The following is a 20,440-nucleotide window of genomic DNA, read 5'->3' on the forward strand; positions in this document are numbered from 1 at the left end:
CCTTTCTACAGCCTGAACTCACTGAAGTGCAAGTTGAGAAGTTGTGTTGAGATGAGTGGCCTGTACCTTCCACCATTATGTCCAGTGCTTGACAGCAGCCCCTATACACAGTGAGGGCTCAGATGCTGAGAGTGACCTGACTGATTCTTCAAACCTTGCCACCCTCTCCCATGATACTTTTTAAAAATTTTATTTATTTAATTATTTAGTTTTAGTTTTCAACATTCACTTTTATAAGATTTTGAGTTCAAAATTTTTCCCCCCTCCTCAAGATGGCATGCATTTAGGGTTCTGATATAGGCTACACATATACAATCATATTAATCATATTTCCACGAGTCATGTTGTGAAAGAATCAGAACAAAATGGAAAAACCATGAGGAAGAAAAAAAAAGAAAATATTATGTTTCGATCTGCATTTGAACTCCATAGTTCTTTCTTTGCATTCAAACTCCATAGTTCTTTCTCTAGATGTGAACAGCATTTTCCATCCTGTGATACTTTCACGAGTTTGAGAGGACTCATTCTGGACTAGGGTATAGGACTTTTACTTAGGTCTCAGTTCCCTGTTTTTACTACATATGTTGCTGACTTTTCACTAAAATGTCTTGTTTCCTATTCCTCCCTTTCCTTCTCCTCCTCCTACTCCCCCACCGGCCCCCAAACCACCAGGTGCCACCGGTTGCAGGAATCTTTGTTCAGCTCAGCTAGTGGATTCAGCAACTACCGAGGTATCCTGAACTGGTGTGTGGTGATGCTGGTAAGTGGCCCATGGCCTAGACTCTGATTGTCCCTGCCAAGTTACATGATAGCAATGGTTGAATAAATTTGTTCTTGAAATCTTTAATGTCTTGCCCTTCCTTCCAGCTGCTTAGTCCACATATGAGCATTCCATCTTTGCCTCTTTGCTCTGTTCTCCTTCCCCAGCTACATAGTGGGATAAGGAAGGATAGTGAACTTGTCTGAGCTCTTGTGTCTATCCAGGTGGACTTTGTGGTCAGCAGGTAGAGGTTTGGGTCCTATACCTTTTTAGGCCAGGCTTGGGGTCATATAGTCATTAGGAAAGTGGGATGTAGAAAGTGATGCTGAGCTCCATCTACTTTCAGAGCTTTGGTGGGAGAAAGAGGGATGAAGAAATAGCCCCCATCCTCAAGGAGTTCCCATCTGATGGAGTGTAAATAAAATACAAATAGGACATAAGATAGACCAAAAAGAGAATTTGTCAGCTGTGACCTAAGCTATGTATAGAAGTGCTGAGGTTCACTAGAAGAATTGGAGAAGTTAATCTAAGACTTTGTTGGAAGAGATATATTGAGGCTAGAAGGAGGACAGAGATGGCTTTCTCATCTTGGCCTGTGTCACTTCCTTTCTACTGGAGCCTGCTATTCTGAATGTCCACTTTCACACTTCTCTGGCTTGGGTGACCACAGGTCTGTTTATTAGAATGTGCTCATGATAGACAGCAGTCTCACTTTTGGGGCTGAGTGCTTGGTGGGACACCTCCCTTTCTGTTTGTGGAGGGGAAGCTGTGGGCTAGGGGATGGCTTTGGGAGGCGCTGGATAGGAGAGCTCACTGACTACATGCATACCTATAAATAGCTTGCTGCAGCCCCAGAAAAACTGTCCCTGTTGGCAGGGGCCCAACCTGGAGCTCTCTCCTGGCCATCCTGATGATGAAGCCAAATAAAGCTGGTCCCAGCCTTCCCCTTGCCTCAGTCTGAGATAGAATAGGAAGGAGCTTTCCCATTCTTGTCCTGCCCTAGGTAGTGCAGGTTAACCCGAAGGCAGCTGATGATGTTTTCAAAGCCTAACACAGTGAGCCAATGATGGGTGCTCAGGGAATGGAAGGCTGATGCTGAGCTTGGGTTGAGAGAAGACTCAGCCAAGGTTCTCTGAGTATCCTGGCAAGAGTTACGTCTCCACCTCTTTTTTCAAAGGAGTTTGGGACTTCTGGACTGGCCCTTGGCAGGCCTCCTAGTAGGCTGAGAAGGGGCTATTTTTGCCTGACTCTGAGTGGCACTGGGTAAAAGAAATAGCATTCAAGGTAGGTTAGGATAAAGTAGCTGAGCCTCTAAGGAGTGTCTCACTTGAATTGTGTATTTCTCTTTCACACCTCCCCTTGTATCTTCTATTCTCCGTAGTCCTCATCAGTGGGATTGCTTTGACTGCTTAGGCAGTAAGTATACAGGGCATCCAACCCTTTACCTCCTACCCTTTGGGGGCAGTGGGGGCCTAGAATCAGGAAGACTTGGCTTCGGGGCCTGTTGGCAGGAAGGTGGTTGCAGCCTGTGAACTGGGATCTGGCTATCCTAGTCCTAGTTGTCATTTTAAAAAAAACCAAAAAACTTTTATTAAATGTTTGATTATAGGTGACTCATGCCCTGAAGTCCTGTGTGGAGATGGGGACAGAGCAACCAGTTAATGAATTACTGCTTTGCAGGTTAGAGGTCATGCTGCTCCCCAGGTCTGGGCTATTCCTTGGGCAGGGATGGGAGGGATGGGTGGGGCATATTAATCAGGATGAGGTGCTCAGGGGCATAGGCTGGACCTGACTGTAGGCTCTCTCACTTAGGCTCATCTATACTTTCATCAACGCTTGCACCAATTTATCAACCTTGAATGTCAGCAACTTCTCTTCCCAGATCCAAAGTCTCAGAGAGACTCATTTTTTATCTGCTGATGAATTGGAAGCTGACTTTTCCTGCTCTGGCACAGGGCAAAAGAAGGGACGATGGTCCTTCTACTCCATTGTGCTTAGGTTTTTGAGGAGCCCTGGTTTCCTCCAAGTACATCTTGGGCCATGATGAAAGGTTGCAAAGCCACCAGTTTATCATGTACACAGAGATGTGAAAGGAAGACCCAGGGTTTTCTCCTAACTGTCTGGAATTGGTGTGGGGAAGTGGAGTGACACTTCAGAAGGGGGAATACTCAGGGCATCATTTGCCTTTTGATTTTCTTTATTCCACATTACTGACAACAACCTGGTGGTGATCCTTTTTTGATGAAAAGCCCCTTCCTTTTTTTGTGCCTATAGTGCTTGATTTTGTACAGGTGTAAGATGAAATTCTGGAAAATGTCTCTCAGGGGGACTTTGAGTACTGAGTCATCTAAAGCTCATTGAGGAAAAGGGAGAGCTGGGAACCTGGGGTAGGAAAGATGTGGGTGTTCTTAGCTCCTGTAAGACAATTAAAAATTAGAGTAAGATAATGGGAAATTCCAGAGGAGCTTGAACCGGGAAAGAAAGCATCATTACATTCGAAGCTGGCAGTTGCAGGTATTCCTGAGGCGGCTCCAAGAAACGTGGCCCCACCTGGCCCCACCTGCCCCACCTGGTCCCACCTGGCCCCACCTGACGTAGTAGCTGAATTTCACCTAGATACTGTGCAACCTAGCAGGTGTCTAGTGGCTATGCCCCAGGCATATGGCTCAGGACTCAGAAAAGAGTCAGTGGTAAAATAGTGCAAATTCAGGCCTGTGTGATCTTGGGCAAATCATTTCATTTTTCTACCACTGTTTCCTCATCTGTCAAATAAGCACATTGGATTGGATTAGTGCCTCTGAACCTTTTCAGTTATGAATATCCCATTTTAATGTCAAATTTCAGAGACCTCCAATCATGGTAGTTGTTGACTGGCCATGGACCCTTTGCAGTAAATGCAAGTAAAAGGACCTTCTAGTTGACCACCTCATGATTCCTAAGTGCTTTTCTAGTCCTTATAGCCTAAAATTTGAGATTCCTCCAAAATATTCCAGTGGAGATGTCCAGCAAACAGTTGATGAGGGACTAAAGTTGAAGAAAGAAATTAGGGCTCAATATATAAATTTGGGAGTTATTTGTATAGGGATAATAACAGAGAATAGGGAGAGAGAGAAAAGAGGAGGAGGGAGAGAGAAAGAAAGAAAGGAGAGGGAGGAAGGTAGAAGGGAGAGAGAGAGAGGAGAGAAGGTGTATTAGACGTATGATCTTGAAGCATAGGAGATTCTATGATTGTTCAAAATAGTCATACTACTGGGATTGAACATAAAAGCCCAATTAAGCATTTGTTAAACATTCCTTTAAGCGTTACAGAGTTTGCTTTAGTTCCCAGTCTCAAAAAATTTGATTTTTAGTATGAAGAAAAGACAAATGAAATTCAGTGGAGTGTGATAAGCAAAGGCAAGTAGTCCAAAGTACTGTAGTGTGGGTTGGGCCATGCAGGAGGAGAGTACTTCTAGTGATATTTAATCTCATGTTTGTAAACTCCTTGAGGTCAGCACCTATGTTATTGATAAGAGCTGAAATTTATATAGTACTTTAAGTGATTTATACGTTGCCTAATTTGAGCCAGTTAAAGACCCTTAGGGTACTGAAAGTAGTTTTCCTGTTTTACAGATGAAGAAATTGGGGCTCAGACAAGTAAAATAACTTGTCCCACAGTCACATAGCTAATCAGTGTCAAAGGCAGGATTCAATCCAGGTCTTTCTTACTCTGAATTTCTCAGAATTTCTTGTTTCACTATATCATACTACTCAAGGTGTGCATTGTAGATACTTAGTAAGAGTTCATTGAATTGAATTTAGGCTAGGAGATCAGGAAAGACTTCATAGGAAGAGGTATTTGAATTGGACTTTTAAAAGTTTCATCATTACTCATGTTTATGATGTTTCCAAAACCTATCACTTAGAGATTGACAGGTCAGTACTTCAGGGGAACAGATCTAGGTTGGAAAGGTGAGTTAAGCAACTGAGTGTGAACTCTGTAAGGAGAAGACTTAGTTGGCTGTACTGAAAGTGAAGAAATGACTGTATCCAGACTGTTCCTTTGGTGGTCAGGCCTAGGCCTCCCAGAGATAGTGTGAAAGAGCCCACCCAGAAGTTGGGAAGCCAAATAGAGCCCAGAATTTTTTCCCCTCACAAATGGGCAGGCAGATAGGGCTTCTCGATCCAGTCTGTCAGGCAACTGTCAACCAGCTGTTCTCCCTTTTCATCACAGTGGCCTGCCGCCATTTCTGGGAGCATAGCCATGTGCCTCCTGCCTTTAGAGGTCTCTGACCTCTTGATGGTCTGGAGCTCTAAGGGTTTTCCCTTGCTCCTTGCGTTGTCAGACAATGGGCCTCTCATTAGCAGATATAGCCCTGACTGGATGAGAATTGAACAGTAAATTCAATTCAACAAACCTTTATGAAGCTTCTGTGTACAGTGCACACTACAAGGTGCTGGGGATATAAGCGTAAAAACAAAAGCCTTTGCTCTCCAGGACCTTATGTTCTATTCTAAGAGAAGTGTGGCATGTACAAATAAGGATTAGGCCAGGTAGGGAGGGATGAAGAAATCTAGCAGTGCCTCAGGAACATTTGAGGAGAGAAATGAAGTAGGAGTTGATTGAGGGTAGGCAGGGTGAAGCTAGGGAAATAAAAAATGGCTATAAGAAAGAGGTGGCATTCAGGCTGCACTCTGAAGGAAGATAAAAGATTGTCAAGAAACAGTCACTTCCGAGGAAGAGCTTGTTCTCTGGCCTCTGGGATCTGCCTCGTGTGTTTAGAGGCCATATCTTTCCTTCAAGGTCTGTGCTAGGAAGAGGAGCAGGGTTAGCCTGGCAGAGCCCTGCTTAGGAGAGGGAATAGACCTGGGCCAGGGCCCTTTTTTCCCTAAGGATCCTTGGCACTCACTGAGGCCTGGCCCAGTGGCAGGCACAAATGTTAGACATTAATGTTGGGGAGGCAAGAATCATAGGAAAATCAGCCAGTCAGCCACCAAATATTTATTGAGAGTTTATTGTCTCAGGGCCCTTTTTGGAGTACAGCTGGGGAGAGAGAATAATACAAGAGAGTGGACGGTTAAGGCTCAGTGGTATGAGGGTAACTCTGAGGACTAAGGACGATAGAGAAAGAGTGCTCTGGGAGCTAGGGTGGTTTGGAGAGGCCTAACAGATACTGGGGGTGGGGAAAGCAGTGGTGCTGGACATCTGAGGTGGTCTTTGGAAATTGGTGAAAGAGGCTATTTTGGGTGTAATGATAGTAAAGAGATCTGCTGAGTTGGGATAGAAAAATGGTGTGTGTGTGTGTGTGTGTGTGTGTGTGTGTGTGTGTGTGTGTGTGTTGAGGAACAGTGAGTGATAAGAACTACTATGTAGTGCATCAGTTCACAGAAAGCCTTAAAAGGTGTTTCCTAAGATTTGTAGTTGGAAGGGACCTTAGAGATCTTTTAGTCCAATCTGGGAAGAGGTATCGGAAGCTCAGGAGGGGGAAGTAACTTGTCCAAGGCTACTCAGACAATGAGGAGCAGAGCCAGAAGCCCAGGTCTTTCTCAGACTCTAGGTTCTCAGCTCTTTCTCCTATAGCAGGTGGCCTCAGATGCTTGATGAGCGTCTGCTGAAGGCTCTTTTGTTTAGCTCAGATGCTACAGCAGGCAGACAGGAGCAATGGAAGTTTCCTAAGCTGGGGTTGGGATATGATAGAAATGGCACTTTTGGAAGAAGGCAGGCTGTTTTTTAGAAGAAAGGAAGGCAGCAGAGGCAGTTTGGGCTTGGAAGTAAAAAAGGCCTGTGACCCCAAAGCGTCCTCTGCCTTACTGTGCAGCCCGGTCAGGCTTCTCTTCACTCAACTCCATTATTAGCTCTCAGCTTCAAACTACCTTCTCTGCCATTTATTCCCTTCTTGTGTTTTCCTCTGTCTTCTCCTTCCTGCCCTCTATCTCTTTTTCCTTGTTCACATTCAAATCTTTATGCCATTCACTCTGTTCCTTCTCCATCACCCAGCATTCTGTAAACCTTACAGCTGCATTCACTTCACCAGTGATTTTATCGAATACCTGTGGATTGACCACCCCTTTCAGTTCCCCTACCCTCCAGTAAGCCTGGAGTTTCAGAATAACCCACAGTTCTTTAGGGTTCCCCAGTGAGTCTCAAAATGGGCCAGAGAGCACAGACTCAGAGTGACTCAGATGGCCATTTGGCCTGGTCCAACTACCTGACCAAAGCGACTTGGCAGGCATGGGTTACAATAGCAGGATCATCAGGCTGGCAGTGGCCCATCCCACTTTAGCCTCGCAATCCAGATGGCAGTTCACTATTCCACCCTTTGCCAAAGCCCCAGGGAAGGCAAGAAGTAGCAAGGCCCTACACTTACAAAGGTCAAGATACACTCTGGCCAAGCCTGCGGGGTTAGCAGAATTTGGACTCTAGAGGCAGCAGGAAAAGGAGATTGTTAGTTAGACTTAGCTGTGGGTGGTGCCTTCTCCGTTCCCTGGGCTTGCGAGAGGGACAGCATCCAAACCAGGACCCCAAGCAGGCAGAAGCAGCAGCTGCAAACTATGTTGTCAAAGCCCATAGGGAGAGATGGAGAAGAGAATTTCTTGTGGTCTTTCCTGAAGCTTGGGTTTGAGAATCTGTGACTCTAGGGCTCCCTAAGGGCAGGGGCTGACTTTTCATTTTCTAGACCATTGCTCCCAGGTGGCTGCACAGTCTGCCTCCTGTGACCCTCCCTAAGGCTAGGGTTACAGGCAGTTACTTACCATGCCTTCTTTTCTCTCAGAAGGTCTCAGACACACCAGTCTCTCTATTTGGTGGGGAAGATGGCTTCTACCTGCCTTGGATTTGTGGGGAGAAGAGGGAGAGAATGGCCTGAGCCTCTGAACTAGATTCAGTCTATGGATTGGAATCTCAGCCTGGATGATAATGATAGCTGTCATTTATGATAGAGCCTACTGTGTGCCAGGCACTGTGCTAAGCTCTAGAGAAGTATTATCTTAATTAGATCCTCATGACCCAGGGGGGGAGGGGGAAGATGGTATTATTATCCCCATTTTACAGTTTAGGAAACTGAAGTAAACAGAGGTTAAATGACTTGCCCAAGATCCCATGGTTAGTGTCTGAGGCTGGATTTGAACTCATATTTTCCTAACTCTAGGCCCAGCGCATTATCCAGTGTGCCACCTAGCTGCTTCTATCAGGCCAGGCTTCTCTGGGGGTCCAGTTTCTCTCCCCTGGGCTTGGTGGGTAGTTAAGTGGGTGGCTAGAGGAGGAAAGTTAACCTGGCAGGGCATTGCAATGCCTTGGGCTAAGGAAGTATGTGTCTATTCACCCCCTTTCCTCATTTCTTGCAGATCTTGAGCAATGCTAGATTATTTTTGGAAAACATCATCAAGTGAGTGCTCTTTACTGTGGCCTTCCCTGTACCCCTAACTGGAGAGTGGTAAAGGGGCATCCAAACTCTTACTCCCTCTTCCCTCATTCCTTCGGCTTTCCCTCCTCCCTGTATTAGGACCCTTAACCCAACCTGCTTAGCCTAGACTTGCTGGATACATGAGGCTGGAATGCCAACGCCCCCTTGTGGCAACAAGGCTTTATTGCAGCTCAGGTTTCAGCTTCTTGGTGCTAAAGTCCAGAGGCCCCCACCCCAGTGCCCTAGCCCCCAATGCCCTAGGTTCCTACCCTCAGGTACGGCATTCTAGTGGACCCAATCCAGGTGGTGTCGTTGTTCCTGAAGGATCCCTACAGCTGGCCCTCCTTGTGCCTCATTATAGGTGAGCTTGAGTTGGGTGATATGATATATGGAGTGGGGAGGAAGGGCAATCTTGGTATAGGACCCTGAAGCCACTTCAGGGAGCCCAAGCCAGGCCTCTAGGAAAGATTGGAATAGACATCCTAATAGGCTCAGTCACTCCCTTCCAGGGGCATTCGTTATGAAGCTTCAGTAATTTCCACGGCTATTCCTTTTCTCTTTTCAGTAGCCAATGGGTTTGCATTAGCTGCCTTCCAAGTGGAGAAGCGTCTGGCTGTGGTGAGTCTCTCTCCTCATTCCTGTTGTACATACATACCCCAGTCTGTTGTGTCTGGGGATGGGGTGGGGTATGCTATTTTTCTCCCCAAAACATATCCATATTCGTTTCTGTTATGTCTTTTTCCTTTTCAGAGGCTCCTTACTTTCAATCAGAGCATACCTGTTATTGGACCCTTGTTACCAAAAGTTCTAGTCTTGTTCTTGTCTACTCAGTCCCTTCTATCTACCCTCTTTCTGCTTAGCTCACCAGATCAGGAACCTCCACCTTGGGTTTTTCTCCCCATTGTTATGTAATCTTGGATGGCTGTTTCTGTCATTTATCAAACTACCCTTGCCCCTGACATTCTCTTAGCATTTACTGCTTACTAATCCGGGGAAAAGTCCTGTAGATATAACAGTTTAGGTGTCATAGAATATGGACCTCCTGTGTACTGTGTTGGGCCTTTTACTCCCCTTTCCCAATAAACCTGTGACTACTCCCTTCACATTCTCACTATAGCTTCCTGCCCAGTTTGTCTACCTGTTTTGGTACAGTCCTTGTTCTTCCCTTATTACTAAGGGGTTTGGGGAGTAGAACACCCGCTGCATCTCATCTCTTTAGCAAGAAGGTGCCAGTTTGGATGGTAGTCAGAAATACGCAAAATTATTTACCTTGGCAATGAGAAGGGCAGTGCTACCCCCAACCCATGTCTTTCCTCAGTACCTCCTTTCTTCCATTTGTTCCTCCATTGTCATTCTATTTCAAATACTCATTGACTTGTTCTTAGTGTTTCATACCCTACCAAGTATCTCAATTCCCATCTTTCGCCAAACATATGCTGCTTTCTCTCTACAAACTCACATTTGTCAGTCCATTTCCTCCTATATAGGAAGTCTCCTGGGAGCTCCAAATCAATACTATGGGAAAAGTTTAAGTAAAGCTTCTGTGGAATTACAAAAAAGGACTGATTATTTCCCTGAGTTCTGAGGGGAGGGGAGATAATCAAGGAGAATATATGGAGGCCATGATACCTGGGCAGGGCTTTGAGGCTGCATAGGATTTCATCAGGCAGAGATAATTGTGAGCAAGGGCATGGTGGTACAGCCATGAAACTTTTTGGAGGAATAGGAAGGATTGTGGGGGCACAATCACTGTTTTTAAATATCTGGAGAGTTATGACAGTGACAGTTTAAACTTGTTCTACGTGACTCTAGAGCAGAAATAGGAATGATAGGTAGAAATTACAGGGAGCCAGATTTTTATTTTTTTTGTTACATTATAGGATATGAACTGCCTGCCTCCCTCCCTCCCCACCCCACACTAGAGAAGGTCACCATTTGACACAGATGAACAAATAAATACACATCTAAAATATATACATACATGTATATATGTCTATGTATGTGAAACCATAATATGCATACATCTCTTTATCAGTTCTTTCTCTGGAGGTAGATAGCATCTTCCTTCATAGGTCCTTTATGGTCAATTTGAGTATTTATAATACTCAGGATAACTTAGTTGTTCACAGTTATTCTTTGAATGATATTGCCGTTACTGTATACAACGTTTTCTTGGTTCTGTTCATTTCACTCTTAATTATTTCATGCAAGTTTTTCCATGTTTTTCTAAAATCAACCTGCTCATCATTTCTTACAGCACAGTAGTATTATATCACAGAAGTCAAAGTAGTAGATGATATCCAGGAAGTAGACTATATCAAAAGTTATAGAAGGGTCAAGGAGGATTAGGACTGAGAAGAGTTCATCTAATTTAGCACTTGAGATTATAGGTTATCTTTTGTGAAAGCAGTTTCTGTAGGGTGGTGGGATTTAGAAAGAAGACTACAAGAGATTGAAAAGTAGGTAGAGAAAATGGTTGGCAAGTGTATGCTATTTTCCTAGGGTTTGGGCAGTGAAAAGGATTTGAGATGTAGGATAGCAGCTTCAGGGGCTGGCAGGGTCATAGGAGAAAGTCTTTTTGAAAATGAGGTATGTTTGTAGGCAATAGGGAGCTACTAAAGAGAGAGAAGAAGGAATGATTCTTGGGACAGGCTCCCAAAAGAGATGGAAGGGGATGAGAACAAGGAGAGGGCTTGGCCTTATCATGCTCTCAGACTAGACCAAAAGAGAAGATGAGTGAAGAAGCAAGAAGGATTTTGAAGTGTGAATGTGGGAGATCAAGGAGCTCAAAGATGATATACTTGGTTTTTCTAAGTAAAGTAGGCAGATTTCATAATGAAAAAGGAAATTGATTTAAAAAAATAAAATAAAGATGGCAAGTATATCTGCTGAAATGAGGATTTGGAAACTTGAGGAAATTTGGAACAACTACTGTGAGGGGTTGTGATTGTCAGTCTGGGAAGAATAAAAGGATTCCTGTTAGCAGCAGGAGGCAGCTAGGTGGTACAGTACATCGACTTCTGGGCCTGGAGTCAGAAAGACTCATCTCCCTGAGTTCAAATCTGACCTCAGACACTTACTAGTTTTGTGACCCTGGGCAAGTCCTTAACCATATTTGCCTCAGTTTCCTCATCTGTAAAATGAGCTGAAAAAAGAAATGGCAAACCACTCTAATATCTGCCAAGAAAACCTCAGAAAGAGATCATGAAGAGTCATGCACAACTGAAAAATGACTAGACAACAGCAAAAATTAGCAGCAGGGACCCAGTTGAGACTAGATATCATAAAAGGGATTCATGCAGTGGATATAGCTTGAGACTATGTTTGTTCTGAGATTCCTTCTAGTTCTATAGTTCTATGAGAAGCTCAGTTTGGCAGGATTGTAGGAAAGCAGCTCATAGAGTCTTGATTCCCTAAGCAAAAGAGTTTAGAATTTATTCATTAGGTAGCTGTGAAACCATTGAAGTTTTTTTTTTTAAAGCAAGGGAGAAACAAAGTCAACACTTTAGCAAGATGGCTGAGTCAACTTGTGTAGGATAGATTGAAGGGAGAAGATACTAGAGGTAGGAAGACCAGTTAGGAGGTTGTTTATCAATCAGGGGAGAGGTTTTAGGCCCAGACTAGGCCTAAAATGACTGTATGAATGAAGAGTGTCTTCTGTTCCAGAGAACAGAATTACAGAATTTGAGAGCTGGAAGGGACCTTAGTGGCCCCTAATTCCAACTCCTATGTGAAAGAAATCCTTGCTGTAACATACCTGACAAGTGGTTGTCCTTCCTCCTCTTGAAGACCTTCAAGTAGGGGGGAATCCACCACCTCTTGAAGCAACCCATTCCAATTTTAAATAGCTGTAATTGTTAGGAATTTTTTTCTGACATCAAGCCTAAATTTGCCTCTCTGCAGTGTCTACCTGTTATTTCAGGTTCAGTCCTCTGGGGCCAAACAAAACAAACTTAATTCCCTCCTCCAGGTGGCAGTCTTCAAGCACCTGAAGACAGTTATCATATCTCCCCAGGTCCTTCCACTGACACTCATGAGACTCAAATCCCTTCACTATCCCAATGCCCTTCTTAAACCATTGTGCTGAGAACTGGACCCAGTTCTCCAGATGATGTCTTACAAGGCCAAGTACAGTGGGACTTGTTACCTTACTTTTCCTGGAAGCCATGGCCCTCTTAATGCAGCCCAGTATTGCATTAGCTTTTATGGTTGCCACATTACACTGCTAATTCATACTGAGCTTGAAGTCTAAAATCCCCAGATCTTTTTCAGAATAATCCATGCCTCCCTATCTGGTACTTTGAAAGCTGCTTTTTTGTACCCAGGTACAAAATCCCTGTTGAATTCTACCTTATTAGATTGAGGCTCCAGTGATCTATCATGGGATTTGGGATCTTAACCTGGGATTTGGGAATTTGTTTTGTTGTTTATATTTTGATAACTATCTTTCAATATAATTAATTTCTTTTGTAATTTTATATATTTTACTTTATTCATTTAAAACATTATTCTAAGAAGGGATCCCATAAGCTTTACCAGGCTGCCCAAGGAATCCATGACTCAAAAAAGATTAGGAACCCCAGCTCTAACCTGTCAAAGTCCTTTTGGATCCTGTCTTTGTCAGGCATTGTTAGCTCTTCCTCTCAGCTTTGTATCATTTGCAAATTTGATAAACATATCATCCATACTTTTATCCAAGTCATTGAGAAAAATATTAAGCAGCATAAAGCCAAGCAGAGATCCATGGGGTATTCCATGAGAGACCTGCTGTGCTGACATTGAAGCATTAACAATTACTCTTTGAATCTGGCCATCTGACCAGTTCTGATTCTTATATCAACAGCAGGAATATTAAGGGGAAAATGAATCACAATGAAGGTTTTTTTAAAATAACATTTTATTTTCTCCCAATTACATGTAGAAACAATTTTTAACATTCATTTTTAAAAATTTTGAATTCCAAATTGTCTGTCTCTCCTTCCCCTCCCTGAGACAGTAAGCAATTTGATATAGACTATACATGTGCAATCATGCAAAATGTTTCCATATTATTCGTGTTGTGAAACAAAACACATACCAAAAAAAAACAAACTTGAAAAAATAAAGTGAAAAAAAGTGTGCTTCGATCTGCATTCAGACTCCTTCAGTTCCTTCTCTGGAGGTGGATAGCATTTTTCATCATGAGCCCTTCAGGGTTGTCTTAGGTCAATAGCTAAGTCATTCACAGTTCTTCATTGAACAGTATTGATGTTGCTGTGTACAACATTCTCCTGGTTCTGCCCACTTCACTCTGCATCAGTTCACATAAGCATGATGGAGGTTTTGAGGAGGATGGTGCCACAAACAGATAATGCAGTTAGTGAAAGAAGCACGTTTTCAGAGGGAAGGGAAGATGGGATGGCCAGTGTGGATGTTCAGCAGACAGCTGAAGATGCAAGATTAGAGCTCAGAAGAAGAGGGAGCGCTGGAGGTATACATTTAAGGGATCATCTGCATAGATGTGATAACTTGAAGCCCTGAGAGTAAATGAGGTTGTCCTAAAAAGAAATGTATCAGGGGAAAGAGAACTTAGAACAAAGGTCAGGGAATGATCGTGTTTAGGGGCAACAGTAGGAAGAATAGGAGAGCTTTGAGATAGTGTTGAGAAAGCCAGAAAAGTTTGACTCTTTCCATTTTTCCTTCCAGGGCACCATCACAGAGCGGGTGGGGCTGCTTCTCTACGTGGCCAACCTGCTCACCATGCTCTGCTTCCCTGCAGCTGTGGTCTTTATGGTTAAATCTATTACACCAGGTACGTCCCTGCCCATACATTTCACTCTTTTATTTTCTGGGCCCTATACTCCACCCTCTAGGCCCTGGACTTTTGTCTCCTATCCAGGTGTCTACCTTTGTCCCTGGGTTCCTAAACTGGGACAGTCCTTCTGATAGGCTTCCTTGCCTCCCCAGAGTGGAGATTGACAGACATTATTGGAGGATGGAGTTGAAAGCCTTTCCTGAGCCTTGCTTGGTCCCTGTCATACTTCTTTTCCTCTGTCTAGAGTTGAAAAAAGGCTTCTTCCTAGTGGGGCAAGGACCAGATAAGCCAGGACTCTTTTCTTCTCTCTTCTAACAGTGGGTTCAGTGTTTGCTCTGGGTGTCTACACTGTTCTCTTCCTCAAGATGGTCTCCTACTACCATGTCAACCTGTGGTGCAGGCAGTACAGGGCCAAGAGCCAAGCAGGTGAGGAGTTTAGAGGTAGCAAGGTAGGGCCAGAGAAGCCCTGTCTCCCAGCCTTGCTGATGCTTTTGGGGTCAGGGTCCCCTACATTTCTCATAATGATCCTCATTGGGATTGCAGCCTCAGGAACCAAAAAGGCCAATGGGAATGTGGTGTCCAATGGGGTGAAGTACCCTGCCAATTTGACTTATCGAGGTAAGCAGGAAAGCCTGGGAGGAGGGGGGGGGGTTGGTTGGAGGACCTCTTTTCCCATCCCTTGAGCCTCTGAAGAATGATGGGGCAAAGCCAGGTTGGTGAGGCTATACTTTGGAGGTGGTGAGGGTCTAGTATTAGTGCCTATCTCCTTTTCTTCCCTTTACAGATCTGTACTACTTCCTGTTTGCCCCCACTCTGTGCTATGAGCTCAACTTCCCTCGATCCCCCCGGATCCGGAAACGCTTCCTGTTACGCAGGCTCTTTGAGATGGTAGGATCATTTGGTTTGATAAGGGCCCTTGAGGCCCAGAATTGTGCCATCCCCTTTTCTCATCCCTTTTGTCTGTCTCTTCCCTAGCTTTTCTTCACTCAGCTACTGGTGGGGCTCATCCAGCAGGTATGGGAAGGGAGATGGGGTTTGGGGAAGGGAGATGGGGTTGGTGCTGGAGGAGAACTCAAGCTGGTGGAGGGGTGCTCTCATAGGATCTCTTAGAGGCTGATGACTATAAAACCCCTCCGCTTCTTTCAGTGGATGGTCCCCACCATTCAGAACTCCATGAAGCCATTCAAGGTGAGGAACACTTTGGGGATATCTGGTATATGTGTAGGAGGAAAAACAAAAGTCTCTGTCTGGCTGAGAGTGGTGAGATTTAGTGGATGGGGAGGTGGGAATTTCTGCTTGTATTAGATGAGGGAGGGGACAAGAATTTCTGTTTAGGTGGTTCTGTGAGGGAGGTGGCAGTGAGGGATGTTATTCTCCCTGCCCCCCAATATGCTGAAGAGGTTGATCCCTATCTTCCCCAGGATATGGACTATTCCCGTATCATAGAGCGGCTTTTGAAGTTGGCAGTAAGTGTTATGTGATCTTAGGGGGTAGCAAGGGAGCAAGCAGGTCATGGAGTCTGACCTCAAAGAGCTCTTCTCACTGTAGCCCCTTCCTCCTCAGGTTCCCAACCACTTTATCTGGCTCATTTTTTTCTACTGGTTCTTCCACTCCTGCCTCAATGCTGTGGCTGAACTCATGCAGTTTGGTGACCGAGAGTTCTATAGAGACTGGTGGTAAGTGTTAGGAGTTTGGAGTTGGGGGCTGAGGGTTGCTTCTCAGGGAATGACACCTGACAGTGCTGTGCTTCCACAGGAACTCAGAGTCAGTCACTTACTTTTGGCAGAACTGGAATATTCCTGTCCACAAATGGTGCCTCAGGTGGGAATCAGGGGGTCAGGTTTGGGGAAGGTATTTTCTCTGGGCTCTATATACGGGAGGACAGGGTAATGGGCAAAACAGAAGATTTGTTTTGTCTTTTGGCTGAACCTCAGATCCAGGGAATAACTCTTGTCTTTCTCCTCCTTGTCAGACACTTCTACAAGCCAGTGATGAAGATGGGGGTCAATAAGTGGATGGCTAAAATTGGTGTGTTCCTGGCTTCAGCCTTCTTTCATGAGGTTCGTTTGCCCAGAAGAGACATAGAAAGGAATGGGGACACTCTGGGTCTCCAAACATGTTTCGTGACCAGGGTCCTGCTCCTTCAGCCTTGTGGGAAGGGACTTCAGAGCTGCCCTATAATCTGTTTTCTTACCTCCCTTCTACCTAGTACCTTGTGAGTGTCCCCCTCAGGATGTTCCGGCCTTGGGCCTTCACTGGCATGATGGCACAGGTGAGATACCCTAAAAATTTCCATCGTCTACTCCCATGGCCTCCTCATCAAATCCCTCCCTGCCTCTCAGGCTCTCTCTCAGCCCCTCCTTTGATCCCTCCTTTCATGCCCTGATCTATAGCACCCAGCCCTTGTGTTTTGGGGTCAAGGATGCAATTGACCTATTCCATGTGTCCCCAGATCCCTCTAGCCTGGGTCGTGGGCCGATTCCTTCAGGGGAACTATGGCAATGCAGCAGTGTGGTTGTCTTTGATCATCGGGCAGCCTGTGGCTGTGCTTATGTATGTCCATGACTACTACGTGCTCAACTATGAGGCCCAGCCGACCTCCTAAGCCCCAGACGTGGCCTTGTGTTGGGGAAACTCCAGGAACATTAAGGGACAGGGCAGGGTGATCCCTGCTCCGACAGCTGAATTGCAGCTATCTCCGTGGCACTTTATGAAAGACTTGTCCTTTGTCTGAGGGCTTTGATTCTACTGGTTCTGTCCTAATTGATTGGGAGTACAGAAGTTCTCTCATCCCTCTTGGGTTTGCCCCCTTGGAGTTCCTGTCTTCTCTTTCCCACCTTTAGTTCATCCCTAAGAAAGGGGAAAAGACCCATCCTGTTCCTGTAGGGGTTGTCACCATATCCACTGTCTCTTACCCTAGGGCATTTGTCCATGTCGGGGAGGGATAGAGCAGTCTTGGCCTTGTGGGTTTGGTTTCTCCTGGCTCCCTTCTCCTTTTGGTATGAGGATGTTGTCCTCCTGGGGTTTCTGTCCTCCCCCAACCCTCATGTCCCCACTGACCTCAGAATGTGTGGGCCTTGAATGGCTCTGTCCCCAGCCCAAGGAGGAGGGATTGGAGTTCTCTTCCCAGGACTGGTCTTGATAGTGACTTTTTAATGATTCTGTCCACGTGACCAAGTCTGTCATTAAAGCAATGTCCAAAGTGACCCCAGCTTCATTAAATTTTCGGTGGAGACAGAAAGGGAAAGGGAGGGGCTGGAGGCAAATGCATACGGGTATTGTGCAGAATGTAGTTGAAGGGGAACAGGACAGTGGGTTGGCAGAGGGCTGGATGTGTGATCTCACCTTCACCTGTGTGAGTGCTTGTGCTCAAGGTCCGTGGTGCTAATTTCCCCTCCAAGGGCCAGTTCTGCCTTCATTCCAGGCTAATGTAGATTAATTAGTGGGGAAAAAGCAGTGAGCACTGAAGAACTCACCTGGCTTCATCAAGAAAAGGTCATTCCCTTTTTTTGACTGGGCTACTGACTGATCAGGAAACTACTGTAAAGACAGTACATGTGACAGCCTCTTGTGCTATTTTTGTAGAAGATGGCAAGATGTGGGCTAAATGATTGTACATTTAGTCAGATTTGAAAGTGGTTGAATGGTCTTATTCAGAATAGTAATGAGTAGATGTCAATGAGAAAGGGGGAAAGAGAGAGAGAGAGAGGAGAGAGAGTGCTTTCTCTAGAGTTGCCCAGCCTTGCCTTAAACTTATCAGTGACCAGGATAAAAGCTTAGGTGGAATGCAGATCAGATTTACAGATGATAGGGAAGCTGAGAGAGCAAACACTTTGGATCACAGAATCTTAAAAAGATCGAGTAGAACAAGGTGTTCTAATGTGAAATTAAATTGACATAAAATGTCAAGTCATATATTTGGATTTAAACAACTGTATAAGTGACAAGACCAGTTCAACAATCCATGTGAAAAAAATCTGGGATTTATGAGAACATATGGAATGAGGTTTCTATAGAATTTGAGTGGGTCATGTAACATAACAAAAAGAGCTAATTCAATTTTAGCCTATACTAATACTAGCGTATTTTCAAGAACAAGGAAGGTGATGATTCCAGTGTTCTCTGCTCTAGTCAAACTACATCTGGGCTATGGTATTCCATTCTGGGCACTAAATTTTGGGAAGTGTGTGCACAGGAGAGTGACCAGAATGGAGAAGAGATTTTTTCAAAGATTGGTTCAAGTCACCAGGATTGGAGATGAGGAGATGTGATGACTGATTTCAGGGCTGGCATTCAGAAGAAGGAGCTCATTGTTCTGATTGGCTCCAGGGGGCAGAACTAAAACGGATGGATGGAAGTGTCACGAGGAAAATTTTCCCAATTGTTAAGAGCTGTCCCAAAATAGAATGGATGGCTTCTGAGATGTCTCAGGACTGTCACTCCTTAGTGGGTCTGATTATATAGGTGTGTTATATTCCCAAAATATGATCTATTAGCCTGACACAAAAATCACAGAATCTCAAAACTGGAAGGGACCTTAGAGGAACTTTAATCCACTTGGTACCTGAACTAGAATAGCGTGTATAAGCTTACTGACTTCTAGCCTCTATTTAGGGAAGGCGGGACCCATTACCTCCCAAGGTAGGTCATTCCACTGATTATTAGGAAGTTTTCCCTTACAGTGAGCTGAAATCACCCTCTGTACAACTTCAAGATGGGCAGTGTCACACCTACTGCATTTACCTGAGTATTTCTCCCATGCCAAAGCCCTGAGCCCTATAGGTAGTCTGATATGTCCCTGGGTTCTTCTACCTATCTTGGCCCCACCTAGAAAGTGACAGCAGAAAGTCTTTTATAAAATCCTCCCAGATAGAGCCATGGTTTTGTAATTCTTACTGAAAGTTGGAGGAAGAAAAGAGAGGGTGAGGTCCTCTGACTTGGCTGGCTCCCAGGGTTCCCTAATTTTAATCCTTGAGGAGGAGGGAATAAATGTCACCATTTTGCCTAGAGATGATAGAGCTGAACTGTATTTTCAGAGGAAGAAACTTCCCTAGTGAGCGGAAGGAGATTGCCTAAGGTTAGGGATGGAGCTAAGAATTAGAACTTCACTCTAGAGGGCCTGCAGAGACGATCATCCATTGGAGTTCCTAGGCAGTTTAATAAAAAAAATCTGGAGTCTCAGAACACTCTAGTCTCTGGAATCTTGGCAACATCCTGAGACGTAGGGATCTCTAGACAGTAGAGACCATATAAGGAAGGGGACTCACACTAGAGGTCCCAACAAGGTTCTTTCTAGAGAAGCTCAGAGATTTGGACATGTGCTGACTCTGGGTTCATTTTTGCTATCCTTGGGTATGTTTCATGCCCTGCCATTTGAGGCTGAGGCCAAGAACCTGGTGCCAGGCAGTTCAGTCCAGCGCTGGGGAAACTCCTGCTCCAAGGATTTATTGATCTAGATGCTGTGCCTTGCCAGAACTCCCTATCATCTCCCATGTTTCTTATCCTCTCAGTTCTCCAGAATGTAGAGTGGCATGCTGGGGCTTGTCATAGATCTATTCCCTTTGACTCTAGGGCAGAATTAGGAGTAGTTAGAGTGGGCAGGGGCAGGGAAGGAGATGCAAATTTAGGCTTTATGTAAGGAAAAACTTTCTAATTTGTTGTTTAGTCCAGGGCTCGCACTCTACCCACTGTACCACCTACCTGCCCAAATGTGGATAGACTGCCTTTAGAATGATAATAAATGGCATTTACATAGGGCCTTAACGTTTGCAAATTACACGTGTGATATTTTTATGTTTGGTTTGACTAGCTGATAACTGCTTCCTTTACAAATCAGGAAGACATCATTGGTTAAAATCCAGGCAGGAAGTACATTTTCTGGGGTAGCCACCAGGTGGCACTTTACTCGAACTGTTCTTTCCCTTGTCTTGGTTGTGCAAGATTCTCAAGCTCTATGTAGCCTGCAATATTCCGTATTGGAGCTGCTCTGCTGCTCGACCAGGCCATTCCACCTACTGACAGCCAACTACTTTTGCATCTGCCTATGTTGCAGCTTCTGGAGTTGACATCTCTAGAATTAATAAATTATTTATTGTTATAATTATCTTGAATCTGCTCCTGTACCTTGAGACAATGATTTTTAAATTTCTCACCCACATGATCTGGACACACAGCATAGTGATCATGAGTTTTCATAAATGTGAAATTAAAGGGAATATAAAAATACTACATTCCACTGAGATAGGTATTGCTCTTTGTTTCCCTACCTTCTACCCTTCTTCAGTTCTGAGAGGCTTGCCCCTCTAAAATTATCCTCTATCTATTCTGCAGGTATCTCTTTTTTCTTTTTCTTTTTTGAGGCAATATTGTTAAGTGACTGGCCCAGGGTCACACAGCTAGTGAGTGTTAGGTGTCTGAGGCCGGATTTGAAATCAGGTCCTCCTGACTCCAGGACCCATGCTTTATTCACTGCACCACCTAGCTGCCCCTTGGAGGTGTTTCATA

At 44.7% G+C, this 20,440-nt stretch overlaps 1 protein-coding gene across 1 annotated transcript in view; it reads left to right on the forward strand.

The window, feature by feature from the left end:
* The window catches only part of DGAT1 (diacylglycerol O-acyltransferase 1), a 31,286-nt gene extending 14,144 nt beyond the window's left edge, over window positions 1–17,142 (forward strand). The window contains exons 2-17 of the mRNA XM_027857751.1: window positions 673–760; window positions 8,084–8,124; window positions 8,418–8,503; window positions 8,708–8,760; window positions 13,828–13,933; window positions 14,255–14,362; window positions 14,480–14,554; window positions 14,721–14,824; window positions 14,912–14,950; window positions 15,083–15,124; window positions 15,358–15,402; window positions 15,500–15,612; window positions 15,692–15,757; window positions 15,909–15,996; window positions 16,146–16,208; window positions 16,389–17,142. Coding sequence (XP_027713552.1) covers window positions 673–760; window positions 8,084–8,124; window positions 8,418–8,503; window positions 8,708–8,760; window positions 13,828–13,933; window positions 14,255–14,362; window positions 14,480–14,554; window positions 14,721–14,824; window positions 14,912–14,950; window positions 15,083–15,124; window positions 15,358–15,402; window positions 15,500–15,612; window positions 15,692–15,757; window positions 15,909–15,996; window positions 16,146–16,208; window positions 16,389–16,541 — 1,270 coding nt within the window. The 3' untranslated portion in view covers window positions 16,542–17,142. The remainder of the gene's footprint in view (window positions 1–672; window positions 761–8,083; window positions 8,125–8,417; window positions 8,504–8,707; window positions 8,761–13,827; window positions 13,934–14,254; window positions 14,363–14,479; window positions 14,555–14,720; window positions 14,825–14,911; window positions 14,951–15,082; window positions 15,125–15,357; window positions 15,403–15,499; window positions 15,613–15,691; window positions 15,758–15,908; window positions 15,997–16,145; window positions 16,209–16,388) is intronic.
* The last annotated feature ends 3,298 nt before the right edge of the window (window positions 17,143–20,440 follow it).

This window comes from Vombatus ursinus, unplaced genomic scaffold (genome assembly GCF_900497805.2).
Source record: "Vombatus ursinus unplaced genomic scaffold, bare-nosed wombat genome assembly UNPS02012319.1, whole genome shotgun sequence".
In the NCBI taxonomy this organism is placed as follows: Eukaryota; Metazoa; Chordata; class Mammalia; order Diprotodontia; family Vombatidae; genus Vombatus; species Vombatus ursinus.